At 44.9% G+C, this 19,817-nt stretch overlaps 1 protein-coding gene across 1 annotated transcript in view; it reads left to right on the top strand.

The window, feature by feature from the left end:
• Positions 1 to 19,817, top strand: part of LOC146192233 (kelch-like protein 35) — a 54,471-nt gene that overhangs the window by 17,695 nt on the left and 16,959 nt on the right. The window contains exons 5-6 of the mRNA XM_084600434.1: positions 188 to 390; positions 17,914 to 18,105. Coding sequence (XP_084456560.1) covers positions 188 to 390; positions 17,914 to 18,105 — 395 coding nt within the window. The remainder of the gene's footprint in view (positions 1 to 187; positions 391 to 17,913; positions 18,106 to 19,817) is intronic.

The raw sequence follows: 19,817 nt of genomic DNA on the forward strand, positions 1-19,817 counted from the left end.
CTATAACAAATCTATTTCAAAAATAAACTCGGGTGCATGGACAAAGTTTCTCACACTTTGAATCTCAGACGTTAAGCTAGATCGCCATGATCGTTTGGTAGAGCTCCATAACGATTGTTGCCTTAAAAGCACTGTCTTAACTTGATCACCTGAACCACACAAAACAAGTTTTCTTTCACCTCTGCAGAGCGTACCATGGAGTGGCAGTCTTGGGCAAGCGAATTTACGTGGTTGGCGGCTGGAGGGATGAAGACACGTTCCTTCGTTCAGTGCACTGCTTCGATTTGGAGAGCGGCGTCTGGGAAGAATGCTCGTCAATGCACGTGGCTCGTGCTTTCGTCTGCGTCGTTGTCATGGGCGGCCATCTGTACGCCATCGGCGGGAACAGCGGTACGCCTACCACGTCACTATGATCTGTGCCATGTTGCGACAATTTCCAGGTTGTTAACATGAAGGAACCTTGCGCGGTTGTTTATCTCTCAAAGCGGTCAATGAAGCCATAATTTCGGTGCCGCCCTCATGGCCTATGTGCGTAAGCGCGCGTGACTGTGTGTGTGTTGTGTGGTGTGCGTGTGTGCGTCAAGCTTTTATTTATGACTTTTGTTGCCCATTTCTAAGTTAATAGCTCACAGCCAATGTTTAGGGCGCTTCCATACTTACAACCGATAAGGCTATTAGCGGAAAAGTAGGCTGGGTTGTCCAACCAATTCCGTAATAATGTTGTGAGGAGGTTCTTTAAAACCTACCAATCGAAGTACTGATTTGGTGGGATCCAACAAAAACATGACCAGACCGGTCAAACTAGAAATATATCTTTTTATACAGAAATATTATACTAGACAAAATAACAAATTACAAATAACGTGCGTAACAAATGAGCGCTAGAAGCATGAAGTCCATGTCAACGCTCCTGGTCGCGTGGGCTCGGAGTGCAAAGAGAGCGCCTAGTGTCCACAGGTTCTTGAGCCAGGTCCGCAAGTGGCTAGGCAACCAGAGAGGCTCAGCCGAGGCGAGAGGCCTCAGGATGCTGTCAAGCGGTAGAAACGCCAATTTCCAGGTGCGTCTGTCCAGCGCACCCAGCACAACGCCGAACGTGAGTGCTAGCTACGTGCTTGGAGCACGACAAGAGTCGGTCACTCCAGGGTCGGTCAATCGGGTCATAGGACAAGTGGAACGCGATCAGCAGGAGCTCCGTGGCCACTCCAAGGTCTAGCCTCTGGGGTAGTAGGTCAGGCGGGACGCGATTAGCAGCAGCTCCGTGACTACCGGTCGTCTAGCAACGCTGCTCTGCAGTCCTCTTTTATGTGTCCTTCCGTTCCATCTCGCACGCGCCACATACTTCTCGCTTCTTCCTCGTGCCGAGAGTTGCACACACCCGGTTGAGCTAGCTCGTTAGGCATTTAAAAACTGTAATAGCTTGTTGAAACGCAAGTGTAAGGCCGCAGTGAAAAGTGATTCGCACGTGGAGTCGAGCTGGCGGTCGAACCCCCCACGCGCCGAGGCCAAGGAGCGAGCGCTGTTGTTTTTTGTTCTCCTTTTCTCCCCTCTTCTTGGATGCTCTTCTGCGCCCCGCGGGGTGCGCGCGAGGCTTGGTTTGTTTCGCCCCTTTGCCCCGAGGCGTCGCCAAGAAGCGAACGACAGACGCATCCAATTATCAGCCGGGAACAACAGTGGCACACTTCTGCGAACCACTTTACGGCCAGCTCGTCGAGCAATCTCAGCGATCTCCCGCCGTGGCGCCAAGCATGGGTGCAGGGAGACGCCGTTAATGAAGCTTTTTGCACTGCCACAAGCGCTCACTAAATGGCCTGCAGAAGGCGACAATGGACGCGACCCTCGGCCCTCCCAAGTAGGCAATCAGCCCAGCGATCTCCCGCTGTGTCGCGAAACATCGGGGCAGAGAGACCCCGATAATGAAGCCGTTTTGCCCTGCCCCAAGCGCTCCCTAAACGCCCTGTAGAAGGCGACGGTACACTGCTCTGGGACAGTGCCCCCCCCCCCCCCCCTGTTTCCTGTTTCCTCGAACGGGACGGCGGGGTGACCTAGTCTCCAGATACCCCGCGGCGTTTTTTTCACAAAGGCGCCAGCTGCAAGGTCGCGTCGCAAACACGCTGAGGAGGGGAGGCAAAGACAGGCGCTGTGTGAGAGGGTTTGGGGACCGGCGAGTGGAAAGAGTGTGTGTTTTGAATGTTGCATTTTTATTTGACGTAATTAAGGACCTGGGTCCCAGATTATTCCCAACCCACGGAGGTTGTGGCATGTTTTTAAATAATTTGATTGGCTGCTTCATTTTCGGGGCGGATCACCTAAGGTGACCGCCCTTGGGTCTTTGTTGATGTCTGGTATGAAAAAGCGGTCCTCGGACCATGTTCGACAGTCAAGAATGAGGCTCCGTGCTTAGCACGTATTTACAGTCCCTAGGCTTTAACCGAAATGCTCGGTAGAAAAGTAAGGGCTTGTAGAGTGACTTCTCTGTGTGAGAGTATTTTGTCTTAAAGGGCAACTCCGGGGGTTTTTTGACATTCGAATATTGTAGTGAAACTTTAACCACAGGTTCTTCTCTCCGTCCTGACGCATTCTACAAAATTTGAGTGCCGTACGATAATCCGTTCACGCGCAATACGGCTTTAAAATATGCCGTTTTCATGGCTTAAGTTGAGAGTATTTCTGCGGGCAACACTGAGTTTCTGACGTCACAAACAGTATACAGGCGTTAATGTCTACTTCCCGCGTGATTATGAAATTGTGAGGCTTATATTGAACAACCTCAGACATTTTACGCAGTGCGGCATGATTTCCATACTTTATTTTCACCATCCAACGCACGTACGAGGGTTTTTCTAATACTGAGTGTGACGTCACCATTTCGTCAAATGTGACGTCGCTTCTGGCCGTGAAATCAGTTTCGGTTTCGATTTGCTGTTTTTCTTTTTTAAAAATACTTCTAATTGGAATTTTGGAACACGGTTTTTTGTGTTGGAGTCAGGACGTGCCGAGGAATGTAATTCAATTAAAAACACAAAATGATGAAAAAACCACCGGAGTTGCCCTTTAAGTTGCAGTTGTCTGTGTGACTCTTGTTACTGTAACCGTTTGCCAATGTATAATATTTTGCTTCTGTAAATATATATCTCCTCCTGACCATCATCAGATCATCGTCTTCTGCTTCTGTACCTGCCGAACACGAACTTAACATCACTGCAAGTTCGGCTTTTTGAGACCAAATTGAGTATAGCTGAGCTGAGAGCTCCCGAATTTGGTCTCGTAGTCCCGGTACTTCGACTAAACTTAGATTAACAAGTCGACGTTACTTTGAAAATGACATGTATGTATGTAGTGATACATTCTGAGTTAGGATCTGATCGTAGCAGATGTGTAGCACCAAGTAGGATGTGATATCTTGTCCCTGCAGAAAGGAAAGAAAGCACCCTCATTTCCCCTTCATTTATCTGCTTGTCCCTGCAGGTTTGATATAACATAAAATGTGGGTGAATTGCATCTTGTAGAACTCGAAGCAACATCCAGCCATTTAAGGCAGCCCAGCAAGGACCCTGTCGGTCCTACACTTACTGAACGCTGGAGCTCAAGCTCGCATTTTTCTTCCTACCAATGTGCGCATCGGGCATTTATTGGACAGATGTGGATAGCCCTCAAACACAAAGGGTGGTATGGCACCTGGGGTAGCCAACTACACTCAGTTGCTCTAGTCATTGGATGTTAATGTTACTGTAATTGTTTTTAGTGCAAATTAAGACTAAAAACTAAACACTAAAGAAATTAGGTCTGAAGACTAAACATTTCAATTTGAATATTCTTTCCTTCAGTCAATTTTCCACGATGCAACGGTCTCATGTCAGTTCGTTTTTATTGCTCTGCTTACGGAGACTTACTTAACGCATTCATTCTCTTTTTTACAAGTTCCAACGCGTCACTGCTGAGAAGGCATTTATCCCTCGCCGCAATTACAGAGTCAGAAACTGTGAGCCTTAAATGCTTTTCGCAAAAATTCAATCAATGGCATTGCAAAGTTAGAAGCAATATAACAACATGCGTAACTATATACTAAAATTCGCTTTGCTTTTTCTATTTTAAATGCAAATGACTCCACCGACCAAGTACGTTGTAAGCATATCGTTCGCCCGAGCCAAGATGTCATTACACTTTATGATTTCAACATTAAATGAAAATATTTCGTGGTATAGACACCCAGACTGGTCCCACAGTGTGAAACCTTATGTTCCATCTGCTAAGCTTAATAATTTGCGCGCTGCTCAATGCCTTAACACATGTGAAAAGAATCTGGACTCGATGATGATATTAGCAAAAAAAAAAAAGAAAACTCCAGTTGTGGAGTGGTGGTGTAGAGAAAATAGGAATTTTGTTGAAAGCATTCAACCTTTGGCGTGTGGAAATCATAGCATTCGTCGGCCCCTCTGTCCAAAAACTCCTTATACGAACCTATAGTTACAAACAATCTGCTTTAAACCATAGACGCTGAAACTTTAAGGCACAGTTCTCGTTAGGCTTCAGTGGAATAGGCCTTCCTCGCCAGTTTTAAGGGGCAATTACCAAAGAGCCCAGTCGAAGAAACTACATAACCATGTCAAATATACGACAAGATATCGCCACGTGCCTCTCTGCGACCGCGAAAGAAGACGAAGTACAGTGTAGTGTGGGGCCATACCGCATCAATGTCGTCCGTCTCGTATTTTTCGGCGAGTGCTCATTACCTCCGCACCTTGTGCTGGGTACATTTTCTGTCCGCATGAGTGTTGCAATGTGTTACGAAGACATGATCTGCTCTTTTAGGTAAGCTGATCCAAATATGGTCAAGGATAAGATTTCGCCGCCTAATGCTTGCGGTCAACCAGGAACAGTGCCCTGGGCTTGTAAACGCCCAGCACCTCCACGAGAAAATGGAATCGATACAGGGCGCGGTGCACGGTAATAAGCACTCGCCAATAAATCCGGCAGAAAACATTAATGCGGTCAGTATGGCACTGCACTACACCGTACTCGGTCTATTCCACGGTCGCAAAGAGCCATGTGGCATTATTTTGTTCTGTCATAAAAGTAATATTGTCTGCAGTTCTGTAGTACTTTTCTGTAGTTCTGTACCTTTTTCTGTAGTATTCAGCTCTCTGTATTCAGAAATGTGGCGCACCAAACACAAACACAAGAGAAGAGACACAACACACGCGCCCCTTAGCAAAGAAGAGGAAGATGAGATGTACCTGAGTGTAGAAGATGAGGAGTGGTGAAGAGGGTTTTCAGATTCTTATTACAGTTGGTAGTGTGCGCGTGTGTTGTGTCTCTTCTCTTGTGTTTGTGTTTGTTGCGCCACATTTCTGAATATTATGCAGCACCAACTAGCCCCTCAAGCCGTTATTTTCAGCTGTCTGTATTTGTTAGTACTTATGTAACAAGGAAAATTCTGATATTACTACAAAAAGTTCTGTTACCAAAACATAATTCATTTAAAAAACGGCACAGATATTTTGCCATAAAACAAAATGAGAGGTTTATCATGTAACGGTAGGAACAATTATAGTTCAATAGACATGCAAGAATCTGGGATTTTGACGCGTTAAAACCGCACAACAACATGAGGCGCCCGTCTACGCATGTTTAAATTGGTATAAGGGCTTATCTTATGAAATAATGAAGCCGATCTGAGGCACCATGCGGGATTCCACGCGTACTGCGCTCACATGAGCGTTTTCCGTGGTTTCTCGACAGCAGTCAGTAAACGCAGATAGCGTGAAAAGTTCAAAAGCAACAGGTTATGAAATGGCGAAATGCAGCCACACGATCCCACCCTCGCCACGCAGCCTCCACATCTTAAATACAGCAGAAAAAGTGCCCGCACCACTTATTTTTATCAACGCAACATATAAATGTCATAATATCCTCAATTAGCCGCTATGAAGATACGCGTTGGAATCCGTGCGCAATGTTCACTTGACGCACGTCATGAGCATGTGTCACGAAATCGGCGCACATTTTTATCAAGCCGGCGCAGCGCGAGGCCCGTGCGGCGCCGCATGGTTTCTTCCACAAAGTTCGAGAAAAAGCCTCCTCCCCCGCGCGAGAGAGCGCGTAGCTTTGTACGCGTCGCCGTCGCCCTCTTTCTCATCACCCGGCGATGAAGCTGACTCATCAGTCTGGAATATGCCAGAAAACTCCAGAACATTCTATGGAAGCTAGCCAATGAGGACGCGCGGCTCGACGGGAGGAGAAGGGGGCGCTCTAACCAGCGAAGCTAAGTGTGTGTGCGCGCTAGCCTTAGCGCGGCTTAACAGACAGACGCGGCGCACCCTATTTATTGAGGCCGCGCCGCTTGTGTAGTCAGTGTCAGTCAGTAGGTGGTTGCGGCGTGTTCGCCAGTGCTTCGACTGGACTTCCGGGGATCACCCGCTGCTGGCAAGCCCACGGACCTGCAAGGGAGCGGCGCTCGTCTTGCATGGCGGCCACATTGTGACTCTCGAGGCGTCGGACTGCAACAGTGCCCGGTGAACAATTTGGTGTTTGTTTATGTGCCTCTCGTGTTTGATCTGTGTTGTAAAGCCTCTGTGTTATTGAACACCTCTCTAGTTGTAAGTTTAGCGTTTGTTTTTCTATGAACCTCTCGTCTGTGCAATTTTAGTGTTTGTGTATTCCTCTGTATCGTCTCTTGCTGTGTATAAAGTTTGTTTTCTTTGTTACTTCTGACTCCGAACCTTACTCTTCCTTGAACCGGCGATAGCTGGGCACCAAACTGCCACCCCCTTCTGTCACTACAAGGTAGTTTAATTCCGGCTGAGCTTGCCTCGCAATCGAGGGCATCTCCTTTGCGACCGGAGCCGCTACCCCCCCCCTCCCCCCCTCACTCTAAGGGTGCGTGGGATTGTGCGCACCGTTAAGGGCGCATCGTTAATAATCCCCCTAATTATTAACGGGTGACAGCATGGCACATTTTAATTTAATTAAATATCTGGCTATCCACACTTGAAGGCAAACGGTGTACACGCAGTGGATTTTCGCGCCAACCTTTCTTCTTGTTTCCAATACGTTGAATGTATCATATATATTAATTATATGTGAAGTAAAGTATTCCTTGTCTTAGTTTTGAGCGCAAGGAAGCTTTGCTGAAAAGCGAAAGGTGAGGTTAATGCAGAAACCAGCCCTTTCAGCACAAGTAGCGCCAGCTTACATTCGGCGAAGTCAAATCAGCCGGACACGTGAGGAACCTTCTGCGATGTGATGCCGCCAAAGGGATTCCTAATATTCCTCCTTGCCTGGCTTGGTTTTCGTTTGTGGGTTTTAACGTCCCAAAGCGACACACGCTATGAGAAATTCCATAGTGAAGGGCGTAGGAAAGTTCGACTATCGTGGCCTGTTCAATGTGCACTGACATCCGACAGCACACAGGTGCCTTGCTTTTCCCTTTCATTGAAAAGCGGCCTCTAAGGCTGGGATTCGATCCCGCATACTTGGGTACGCTTGTCAAGTGCCCTAACCCCTGAGGCACCGTGGTAGGGTATTCTTTTTCCCTGCCTTCAGTCGAAACTAAACGTGAGCTACATACTAAAGTTATGCGCATTCTTTTTTTTTTTCGATTCAGTACACGAACAGCCATTCGCAGTCAGGTGCAATATATTTTGAAAGCAGCAGCACAAAAAACACCTCATTTTACGCGATATACGCATTGGCGCTTAAAATTACATTGACGAGGAGTTAGGTTACCAGAATTACTTCTGAGCGTCTCATATATGCGCTACATACTGAATATTTTTCAAATTGAAGCCGAATTGCTAGTCTGGGCGGCACCAACAAACAGACCCCTTTTCCTGATAATAGAATGCTTGCACTATCTTTCTGTGTTGCAGGGGCGAGACACTGACCGGGCGGCGATGCAATGTTTCGCCCCGTTGACTCATCTCTTTTGATAGGATAACCATGCGTGCTGAAAGACGAAACACTTTTTAGATGGAGAACTGCGCGTGTTCCATACCATCCTTTTGTCATCGTCGTCCTTGCACCTTACTCTTGTAGCTTCTGCAGTGACTTTCCGCCCGCTTTTCGTCGTGTTCTACACGGCTATAACGCAGGTTATAGCGCAGTTATGCCATCACAGTCTAAGATAACAAAAAAAAAAAAAAAAACTTTACTGATTACTGCTGCCTCCCGCTTTGAGGGAATGCGTAAGCATGTCCCCTTCCGGTTTATCACATCACACACTGGCGTCACATCCAACGTCGACATAATTACGCAACTATTCCGACGTCCTGATAGGTAACGCGACCGGAATGGGGTACCACGTGATCATTTTGGACGTCTACATTGCCCCGTTCTGTTTTTTCTGCATCTGACTGACTTAATTGGCGCTAATTATTTAACTAATGACTCCACATTCACCACATTGTTCTCTGGCGACGTTTTGTATTCTGTATTGACAACCATTCCATTTGTTTTTTTCCTATCTCCCCTCATTTGACGCAATGCTGCCGACAAAAGTTTGGTGACAAACTCCTAGAACATAGACACTTAATGCTTATGCATTATAAGTGTCTGAGACGTTTTACGTCGCCTTAAAAACGGGGCAAGAGTTTGCTATGGTGAGCCTATCGTCTCTTATGTTTCCACGGTCAAGATAATTGATGTGCGGGAGCGTGGCTTAGCTTTAGGCAACAGTTAAGTACGCGGTGCGTGGGCCGACATTAGCGAGTACGCGTAAGTACGCGCACATGCCACTCCCGGGGATAAGATATGGCTTCGAGAAAAAGATAAAATCAGGAAAAACGAGTGAATTTTGAACGTTTTTGAACTGTCATGGCGGAGGAAGGAGCAGTGTGTGGCATCTCTTCGAGTCGTAGTCGCTGCGTGACGAGCTAAAGAGCTAAATGGCCGCTACCATCTGCTCAAGAATACGTGGTAGGCGTCACAAGCTCAAAGTCGACATGCAGGTCTTATGCTTTCTTGTGTTCTACAGGACAGCTCTGTTGTCGGTAGGCGCTTACAAAGAGTTGATTCAGACGCCATCAGCCCCTTCTATTCGTAGTGTAAGTGACATCACCGGTCCCTCTTGAAGTGGCTGTGCAGAAGCAGTGATTCGTTCAGTTTAAGGACTACCGTGTGAGCAGAATAACATTAATTATCCTCCTCTGTAGAATCGCGGGTTCCTGGAAGATATGAAATATATATTATAGGATATGATAAAATATGTTATAAGATATGCGAATGGCGCATATACGTTCGACAAAATGTTACTTTGAATTAAAAGACTGGCACGGTCATTGGGAGGGATGTAACGAGATTTCTATATGTGAGCTGGAGTCGCAATCAGAGATGAACAAACACTTGTCTTAACTCACAATGCTTTCCTCTGGATGTGCATAACCAGATAAGTATTCACGCATCACCGCCACCGCCGTAGACTGAGAGGCACAGTTCGTCCCACATCACTCCGCAAAGTTGCCTTTGATAGCCATCGCTTCATTAAAATCTCGCATAGTTTGACGGGTCATGTAGGAACATGAGAATAAATTCCTGTGGTATGTATGCCTGAAATGAAATCTGTCCCAAATGATCTCGCGACCATAGCGTTCCCACGAGTGAAAATTTAAATTTATTAGGCATTCTAAAGCACATACAGTGCACAAAGTGATTGTATCAATGCGCTGCGTGACATTGCCGACGTTGCCGACCAATCGCAACCATCAGAATTTTGAATCTCGTCATGTATGCTCATTGTTTGGTAACTGTGCTCAAAATGTATTACGCACAAAGGATGCTACTTCTGGCTGCAAGGCAAGCTTCGCTGGGAGAGTAAGAAATTTTGTCTTCTGAACGTGTCACCTAATCGAGCAGCATAAAATGGCTGATTTGTTTTTGTTTTTTCTAAACAAAAGCTACCGCTCTTTGCTTCCGCGAGCGCAGGCTGTATGGGCGAGCGAGATAGCGCGCACAGACCGTTTAGTCAGTACGAAAGGCGGGGTTTTATGAAACATCTACAGTTTTGTGCATCGAGGAAGGTTTGTGCTTTTAATTCTTTTCGCTGCGTTTTGTGAACTGCCACCGGCGGTGAAGCTCGCGATGCAATTCTTCAAAATGAGCTCGGCAATCCCTGTCGTCTCTCGTTGGCTGCTGCTGGCTCTAACACTTTCGCAAGAAACACAACAGGCACGAAAGTCTGCTTATTAGTGTGGCCTTCACTCTGTACCAAGATAGAGGCGTCAAATGGAAGCCGTGCATTGTTTATATTGCCTGCAGATCATACGCCAATAGTTGTGTCACGATTCGTGGGTTAGAAGTCATAAGAAGCAGAAGGTGTGAAAAAAATGGACCTCGAGCCGCCCAAAGCAGTCAGAGACTTGGGTCAGGTATACATAAGCCACAACGACTCTTTCACTGCTAGCAATATACTCTCGGCCTGTTCACAGGGACAGCTTTGTTTTGGGAGCTCCTTCCGTACCACTTCACCTGACACTTAATTTTTGTGATAGATTTCTGTCGATAAAAAATAAACCAAAGCGAATATAGCTCCAGCACATCATATAGTAGTGTCTCATTGCATGCAGTTCCGAAACTCAAGAAAACTAAATTGTACTAACTGATTACATGATTACTGATGATTAACTGAATGGAATCGGCTTTCAGGTCATCAAGTGTGCTCCATAAATGAAGATTTGTTTTTTCCACTCTGTAACCCCCCTGCTGTAGCGCCCTCAGGCTAAGCGAGGTAATCATTGAATAAAGAATAGGAGTACTTAATCACTGCATAACAACGACTAAGGTATTGTGGCAACGTAATGCATGGCTGTAAACGTTTTATGTACAATGCAAATAAAATGCCTGCCGAATATTTGCCCACCAAACGGGCCATGCAATGAGACTATATGATGTGCTGGAGCTATAGTCGCTTTGGCTTATTTTCTTTTACAGAATTCTATCACAAAAATTAAGCGTCAGTTGAAGTGATACGGAAGGAGCTCCCAAAACAAAGTTTTCAAGGGGACCTCCATTAAAAAATACATAGTATAATATACACAAAATATCAATTTTATTAACTTTCTAGCTTCAGTGTCAATGGACTTTTCCTGTCCACAACTGGGAAGAGAAAAGTCAGTGCACTGGATCTTGTCTGTCCTTTGAGACATATAGAAAGGGGTCTTATTGCAGAATGGCTTCAGTGAACAACAAAGCTATGACTGCACGCAAACCTATTGATGGCATATGGACTCACGAAATTAAGGTCATCATTATCTTCATCATTATCAGCCTGACTACCCAATTCAGGGCGAATGCCTCTCCCACATTCATTCAATTAACTCGGTCCTGTGCTAGCTGCATCCACTTGAGCCCTGCGAATTTCTTAACCTCATCCGCCAACCTAACTTTCTGCCGTCCCCTGCTACGCTTTCCTTCCCTTGTAATCCAGTTTGTTACCCTAAGCGACCATCGGTTATCATCTCTTCGCACTACATGTCCTGCCCATGCCCATTTCTTCTTGTTGATTTCCACTATAATGTCGGTAACTTGAGTTATTTCTCTGACCCACTCTGCACGCTTTCTATCTTTTAATGTTACCCCTACCATTTTTCGTTCCATAGCCCGCTGAGTTGTCCTCAACTTAAGTAGAACCCTCTTTGTTAGCTTTCACGTTTCAGGCCCTTAGATAAGTACAGGTAAGATGCAACTGTTGTATACTTTCCTGTTGAGCAATAACGGTAAGCTCCTAGTTATAATCTGGGAGTGCTTGCCAAATGCGCTACATCGCAGTCTTATTTTCTTTGTTATTTCCCTTTAATGATCCGGATCTGCGGTTACATACATCTCCCAAATAGATATATTCACCAACTACTTCAAGTGCTTCGCCACCTAACGTAAACTGCTGTTCCTTCCCGAGGCTGTAGAATATTACCTTTTGTCTTCTGCATATTGGTTTTCAAGCCTACCTTTCTACTTTTCCTGTTTAGGTCATCAATCATCAATAATCGAGCAATTGCACTCAAGTAACAATCGCATGGATGTTTGATTTGGTACTCGCTTTTCAGTTTCATTTTTTTTCTGCTCTGTACATATACTTCGCCAGCAAAGCGATAATATTCAATTGAGTTTCAGAATACTATTGTCACATCCCTAGTTACTAACAAACCATTCTTTGAAAACTACTCATTTCACCTTGCATTACAAGTTGCAGATTTTCATGCGTGACAATGTGACCACGGACAACGACGCAAGGCAAAAAAAATAATTTTCATGTAGGCAAACTTGCAGTATAGAGGTCCCATTTTTATTCTGGAAACACAATATAAGACACTTATTTGGCATTTTTATAGAAGTATCTTTTTAAATATGTCACATATCATTGAAAGACATTTTCTCAATGCAGGATGCCTAGGGGATTCTTGATAGGTCAGCTGCCAGTGCCAACTGAAACTCATCGTCCAAGGTGCCCACCAGCCAGTGTTAGCATTTATGGATGCTGTAAAAATTTTATTTTTATGTAGACAAGACATGTCTCTTAGTGCATAAGTCCTTCGTTATTTGTCTATTTATTCACAGTGCCAAGCAATATACTTCTTTTTTCCTTACACATCACATTTCATGCTTATTGTGCAGTTCTGTTTAGGCAGTTGTCGTAGACAACCTTTCTGAGTACATTAGTCTTGTCATGCTCTTTTTCCGATATTTATCTATTTACATGCACTGGCTAGTGTATTTAATTACATTTCATGCTTATTTTTAGTTCTCATTACGTCGTTGCTGTAGACGAACCTTGTTTCTGAGTCCATAATTCCTTGTGATGTTTTTTTTTAGATATTTATGTATTTACAAAACCGAGTGGCATACTTGTCTTCTACATATCTCACATTTGATGCTCACTTTTATGTTTTATTTAGGTCGCTGCTTTAGACAAATAATATTTCTCAACGGATAAGTCCTAATGTTCAGTGTGTGTTTTTTCTTCGGTTTTAATACATGTTTAATTTTCAGTGACCTCAACTTTGATGTTTTCAGTTTTGTTTTGCTTCTTTAGTTTTTTTTTTTTTTGAATTGTATTTTTAAGTGCATCTCTGCAAGGTATTCCTAGCCTTTTAAGCAAAAAATAATGGCGCATTAGCTCATAAATATATAGCTATAAGACGAGCCAAATATCATAGCCATGCAGTAGGTATCCTAAAGATGTATATCATCTAGTAAGATGTTTTGTAACCCAAAATGTACGGAGCGTTATCCCAGCTATAAGAGGGCTAATGACCAGCTTGATAATTCTTGAAATTTTTGACAGGATGAACTCTAGATGTCTTGAATGTCTTGCAAACACTTCATAGATGTTTAATAGAGTGCTAAAATATCTTGCTAGCTGTCATATAGACATCTAGCATGTGTTACCTAGAAAATTTGTAGACGCCTAACAGATGTTGCCATGTTCAGTGTATATTCGCCAGAGGGCATCGCTAGAGTTCCATTGTTTAGCCATGCTTGGGGCATCCTGTATAGCATATCTGATAGATTTTTTGAAATAATATCATTGGGTAGGATTCATGCGTCGTTAAAAGGAGAAAAAGCGAGCAGGGCCGAGGAGAATTCTGAGCAGCTGAAGCGCTAAAATGTGGCGTTTTTCTACCGGATGCGGCTCCGCTGTCAAAGCCAATATGCCACTCTGTCACAAGCTGCCTCACCTATAGAGTGGAAGTTACGGGATCTCCCCGCTTCTCCGAGCGCGCTCGACATGAGTTCGGGCAGCGACCACGCGTATTTGAGATGGCAACAGCGCTGCAGCCAACCGAGAGAATAAAAAGGCATACCGCAGCACGCCCGCCGCAGTGCGTTCTGGGAAGATTCAGTCCTCCGGGCCCCTCTCGACACCGCTCTGGGAAAGTGTCTTGTTTTTCACCAATCCTGCGATCAACTCACCATTCTCCTAATCAGTACGGCCACCACTACCGATAAAATCTGCGACTTCGAAGCTTCATCTAACAAGAAAGACGTGAGAATTCCTTTTGGCCGCAGATTGTCGGTTAATTTAATATTGTTTTCGCCTTTGCTTGAACCTTGACCTGATTTAGTATTGTTTTTCGCTGTGTTTTCTTGTGTAAATCTTGCCCCTACTTATTATATCTGGCATACTTGCTTTGTTATCTTTATAGTGTTATTTTATCGCAGTGTTTCGTTCATTTTCGTGTTTTTCTCTTGTCATTTACATGGTCGTATTTTTTCGCTGTAGTGCCGTGGCGTTATTTTTATTTTATTCTATGGTTATGCATTGTAATTTGGACTACTATCTATAAATATTCGATTGTTTGCAAAAGAAAGTGACCTTCTTGAACTTATTCCTCAATCACACACCGACAAACGTACTTCACTGGTTGACTGGACTGACTTATACCTGTGTTCTCCAACCTCATAGAGGGACGACAGGTAAGCAAAAAGGGGATCCCGCGCGTTTGTTGACCGTAAAGGCAATGTTTGTGACACACTCCGCTAGCTCAGAGCACACTAATGGCCCCAATGAACAAGAACACCGAGGGGCTCTCCCTCTCGTCTTCCTCGGCCGCGCGGGCGATCATGCAACAAGCAGAGTTCACCTTCGCCTGTTGGCATCGAGGACGCATCCGCCTTCGCTCGTCCGGTCCGCACTCCTCACTGCCCTGTCGTTCGCGCTGCCGCCGAACAATGGAGAGGGAGAGCCCCGAGGAGGAAAGGCTTTTCGCTGTTGGACCCCACGGATAGGACATCTTCCCTGCATTCTTCGCCGCAAAGGGCAACGGCGAGAGGAAAGACAGTCAAGAGCAGAGCGAGAGGGGAGCAGTGATGGTCCCAAATAGTGGGATCGGTTTCTGCAACCTTAAAATGCCCGTGGCGTGGCCTTGATGTCCCCGGCTTGACCTTGACATGTCTTTGACCATTCACCTATGCAGTAGATTGACCATTGATCTAGCCACAGACCATCCACTGGTTCTCCAAACCCAAGGTTTCACCTTGTAACAGCCTTGAAGGTCATGCGCAGCGCACGCCATGGACTTACCGAGAACTCTAGTAGTGAAACTACCGCTTCAAAAATGGCTTCCTTGGCCTAGTCGGTAGCGTGTCTGGTTGGCGAGCCGAAGGTTGCGTGTTGGAATTCCCTTATAAAGTGTCAGTATGGTTTAGGTCAAGTAAATTATTTTATAAAACAACAGATTTCAAACACGCGGCGGTCATTGTTTGCCATTACATGACGTCTTTTAATCTCCATTTTTCGCGTAATGTTATGTGTAATGTGAACGTTCTGGGCTATTAAAGTTCCTTCGCGAGGTAATTTGGCAGTGACGTCATTATCCTCTCGACCAGTCAAAATTTCTTCCTCACGTTCAACGCCGACGACGCCGCCTTTTTTAGAACGGGCTTCCGAAACTATTTCGTTAAAGAACTGTGTCATTTCCAATTTTTTTGCCGTACACTTCATGACGCAGGCATTGAACGCACGGCCACGGCAGAGCGCTACAGCCCACAGCAAAACCAGTGGACCCTGATAGCCCCAATGAGGAGATCACGGAGTTCGGCGGCGGCGTGCGTATTTCAAAGTAAGCGCTATTCTTCTGGGTAGTGTTTATTTCGGACAGGGTCTCAGAGACTGCATTTCGACCTCTTCCTTGTGTATCCTCATGCTGACAGACTGGGCTCCATGTTACATATACTTTTGGTTCGAGGCAGCAAGGCCTGGACAAAACACATGCCAGCGCTAGCAGTGGTGGTCCAGGAGTCATTCTATATAAGACCTCGCGTTCGAAGGAGTCGGAAAAAGAATAAGAAATACGGAGAATACCTATCACATTTCACACGTAAAAAGTTTACTTATTATTTATTCCGAATGACATCAAAAATTTAGCCGAATGCTGGGATTAGGCCAACAGATGCTGTCCCCATGTTTTTAGGATTATTTTGCAAAATCTTGGTCCTTATAGTGATGACATCAACATACTTACCTCCAGTTCGTAACAGGGGCCTCAAAATTTGCGGCAGGAAGTATTTCCAGCGGCCTTCCAGTACTGTACCTCTTCTTGTTGTTCTTAATGAGGCGGTGACAAGACGATATCGAAAAGGTTGCACGCCGTTACTCTGCATGCGAGCGCGAACACTGAAGAAAATTGTATAGAAAATCAATTTTCAAACTCGCTATTCCGTCTCAAACAAATATTTCACCATTAAAAATGCGCTTTTCAAAAAACATTGTATACTTCCAGGGCCCCCATTCCTTACAAACCTTCTTGATTTGTTTCAAGGTAACTCGCGATGACAGAGGGAAAGAACGATAATCTCATGGAAGGCTTCCATGTATTTCATACGGACGATGTATTACGTTGGGATTAATTATGCACTTGGGCACACATTTCAACTTAACTCCTTGCGCTGTTATTCGCTAGGTTACTTCTCAAAAACAATGTTTGTTGGCAGAGCGACGCATCATTTTGACATAAAAAAGCTTACTCACCCAATTATAGTTGCAACTGCTCGCAGTGTAGGCAACTATATGGCTAGCCTTTAATCCTGAGCTCCTAATAACCTTCTGCAGACACGTAATGTGCATAATTTTCCCGTAAGGATTCACCTGCAATGGCAATATGGAACATTAGCAGTGAGGTAGTTGTAAAAAATTAAACCTCAATCTTTCTCCATCACCTTAGCCGCCTAAGGTCAGAACAGAAAAATTCCGAACCACAATCGCTAGCTTTGCTCTTGCCATCACACTAGCCTGTTGAGTACGCAATAGCCGCTCATTCAGCGGGTGCTGTAACGGCAGCATGAATGCTAATTATTGAAGCGAGAAGGAAAGCTGTCCTGTAGCCAAGGTATTTATGCATGCTTTTTAGGACGATGAAAAACAATGCGTCTCCCGGTGTATTGAAAGAAAAGGGAATTCTTTTTGTTGTTGACAGACATCGCAGTTTTTTACGGACATCTGCTATGTGTTGCACCAACCAAATAGCTTCTCAGTTCGCGTTGAAGTTTCATATGGTCGCCTTCGGAATTGATACCACTGCACAGAACCGGTAAACCTAGAGAGAACGAACAACGAATTTTTCAATGCCGCTTAATAAAAATATAATTTATATATAATTATACAAAGCGCAGAGTTCAATAAAGAGCCAAAATCGCCCCTTGCTCAGTGGTAAGAGCCTTCGACTACTTAAGACAAAGACGCTGGATCGATCCCGGCCGCAGCGGCCGCTTTTCGATGGAAGCGAAAAGAGTCACCCTTGCACTGTGCGATGTCAGTGTACGTCAAAGGATCCCAGGTAGTCGCACTCTCCGGAGTCCTCCACTACTGTCATCAGTGGTGAAGGAGGAGACTTTTTGGACACCATCTTACATTCTGTCATCAAAATAATTGATCTGTATAATGAGCCGTCATTTTTTACTTCCATGGAAATTTTAAGAACAGGTTTCTTGGTAAAATTGTTTGTTGTTAATTTTTGACTGAAATATATTTTTTTGTAACGTTCAGCCCTGAGTGTAATAAGCTAGACAAATAAATCGCTTTGGGTGTTGCACCTAAATTTATCTTCTCTACATATGCATAGATAGAGTTGAGGATGGAAGATAGGGATGTTAACCAGAAAGGCCTCCGGTTGGCTACCCTACACTGGGGAAAAGGGATTAGGGGGATAAAGAGGGGAAGAGAAAAGGGACATGGAGCACAGTCACAGTTTGTGACACAAGCCGGTGGCGGTTAGAAACCTAAACAGTGCCCTGTATAAAATGTCTGAAACGTCTATAGCCGGCCGAGTTTATCGTGATGGCTCCTAATTCTGTGGTGTCTAAAAAAACAAATGCAGGTCAACTTGCCCTGCACGCCGAAAACAATATGGCGTCTTTTTGTGCCCAAAGCGACATTTGTACAGTGGCCATTAGAAGGCATTTATTTTAGTCGCCTGGCGCGTTTAGGCAGGGTGTACGTGAGTGGCGGCAGCAGCGACTCGGCTTTGCTTGCCAGTGTAGAGGAGTACAACGCGGAGCTGGACGCGTGGTTCATGGTGTGCCCCATGCCCTATCCTCGCAACGGTCATCGCATGCTGACGCACGCCGGCCGCGTCTACGTCATCGGAGGATACGGCGAACGCGGGCGACTCGCCAGGGGTACGTGCGTCGTTATGCTTCCTCCATCTCCGCCAGCATTTCCTTTGTCCTGAGCAGTCGCAATAGAGTAACTGCGATAACCGTAATCTATTCTTAGACTGTTATTTCTCGCACTAACAAATAAGACCATCACGTAGAGTCACAAACTCAGCATCAAGCCAACGTAGTGTGTGTGGTGCATAAATATACTGTCGCCCCAATTCTGCGTTCCATTGATATTTTGAAGTTGCCAGAAAACGCCTTTGTTTCTTCGTTGTTTTCATAGAAACAAAGAACAGAAATCTCTTTTAAACCCGTTTTTTTTTTTTCTTTTTTTTTTTTTTTTTTTTTTTTTTTACCGAGTGCCTCCGACCTGATGCGACTTCCGTGTTCCCAAAACATTGTGAGAGAAATAATCAAGGTTCCTTTTGAGAAGAGGAAATGGCGTGAAATAATTTGTTTTAGGGCGACAAAGAACAAAACGCGAATCCGAGTTTTGAATGCTGGGCACTAAAAAACGTCGGACCGACTCTGGCCATTTATCGAGTGCGCTTCGTAACGACCAGTAAAGGGTTTGTCAAAAATATTGGGTAAACTTGAGCATCGCTTCCAAGATGGGATATGAAAACGGTGGTTCTTTCTTTAAGCTACTTGTTGTCACTTTAATTTTGCGTATCACTTCGAAGACTCAGACTTTTCCTTTATAACTGCTGTAGTGGGAAAGGCCCTGTCCTCCAGAATACCTAGCGTTTTCGTTGTTGGCGATGTTGCTGTTGTGGGAAAAAAAAATCTTTGGCGTGTCTCCGGCGTTGTGTATAGGCGGCAGCTGACCTGTGGCTGGGCAGTGAATGATGTGGTAGCGGTGCGACGTCACGCCAACTCATGATATGGACTTTTTATTTATTTATTGAATCCTCAAAGGCCCCATTTAAGGGGTATTACAAGGACGATTTGCCAAGAGCTGTAAATCGGGCTTCTCACCTCGGATGGCTGGCTCGGCAGAATCGAACCCTCCTGGAGCCTTGCTTTCAGAGTGAGACATGCCCTGTGTAGTCCAATTACATTCTCTCGTCCAATTAAGGCATACGCCTGTCTGCCCGTAGCAGCTTCTTCAGGAAGACAGCGGAAGATGATAAACCACAGTCTCCTGTTCAGTGACGAATTTGTATATATATATATATATATATATATATATATATATATATATATGGATTCTCTCCATTGTATTCTAGTTCTCTTCATTATATCCAGCATGCTTTTGATCGCGACGCAAGTTCTCCAGCTTTGTTATTTTATGTAAAAACAACACAGTCTTTGCCGCTATGTCTTTAGTCAGGCCGATTTGCCTTGAAAATAAGGAATGGCGTCATTTTTAACGCTGCGCCCCTTGCCTGAGGGTGATCAAAACACTCGCCAACATATTGGTGAGATGGCCAGTCGAAAACTTAGCCACCATTAGCTTGGAATTCTGCTCCGAAAATGCGTGCTTAACAAGGCGATATCCCCACTTTCAGAAACCTGACGTGATGCAGGTGGTATCCAACCCGTCCTTCAGCAATCTAACGTGGTCCGAGCCGATTAGAACGCATCTCCGTACTGGTGCTGTTCCAACTCACAATGTCGTCTACATAGCGCACGTCGAAATCGGGAAACTGTAAACGGTCCTGCTTACGAACTCCTGCCATAAAGTAACGTCTCTGAGAAGCCACCACAAAAATCCTTAAAACTGAAAA

This window comes from Amblyomma maculatum, chromosome 4 (genome assembly GCF_055883805.1).
Source record: "Amblyomma maculatum isolate TAMU_Amacu chromosome 4, ASM5588380v1, whole genome shotgun sequence".
In the NCBI taxonomy this organism is placed as follows: domain Eukaryota; kingdom Metazoa; phylum Arthropoda; class Arachnida; order Ixodida; family Ixodidae; genus Amblyomma; species Amblyomma maculatum.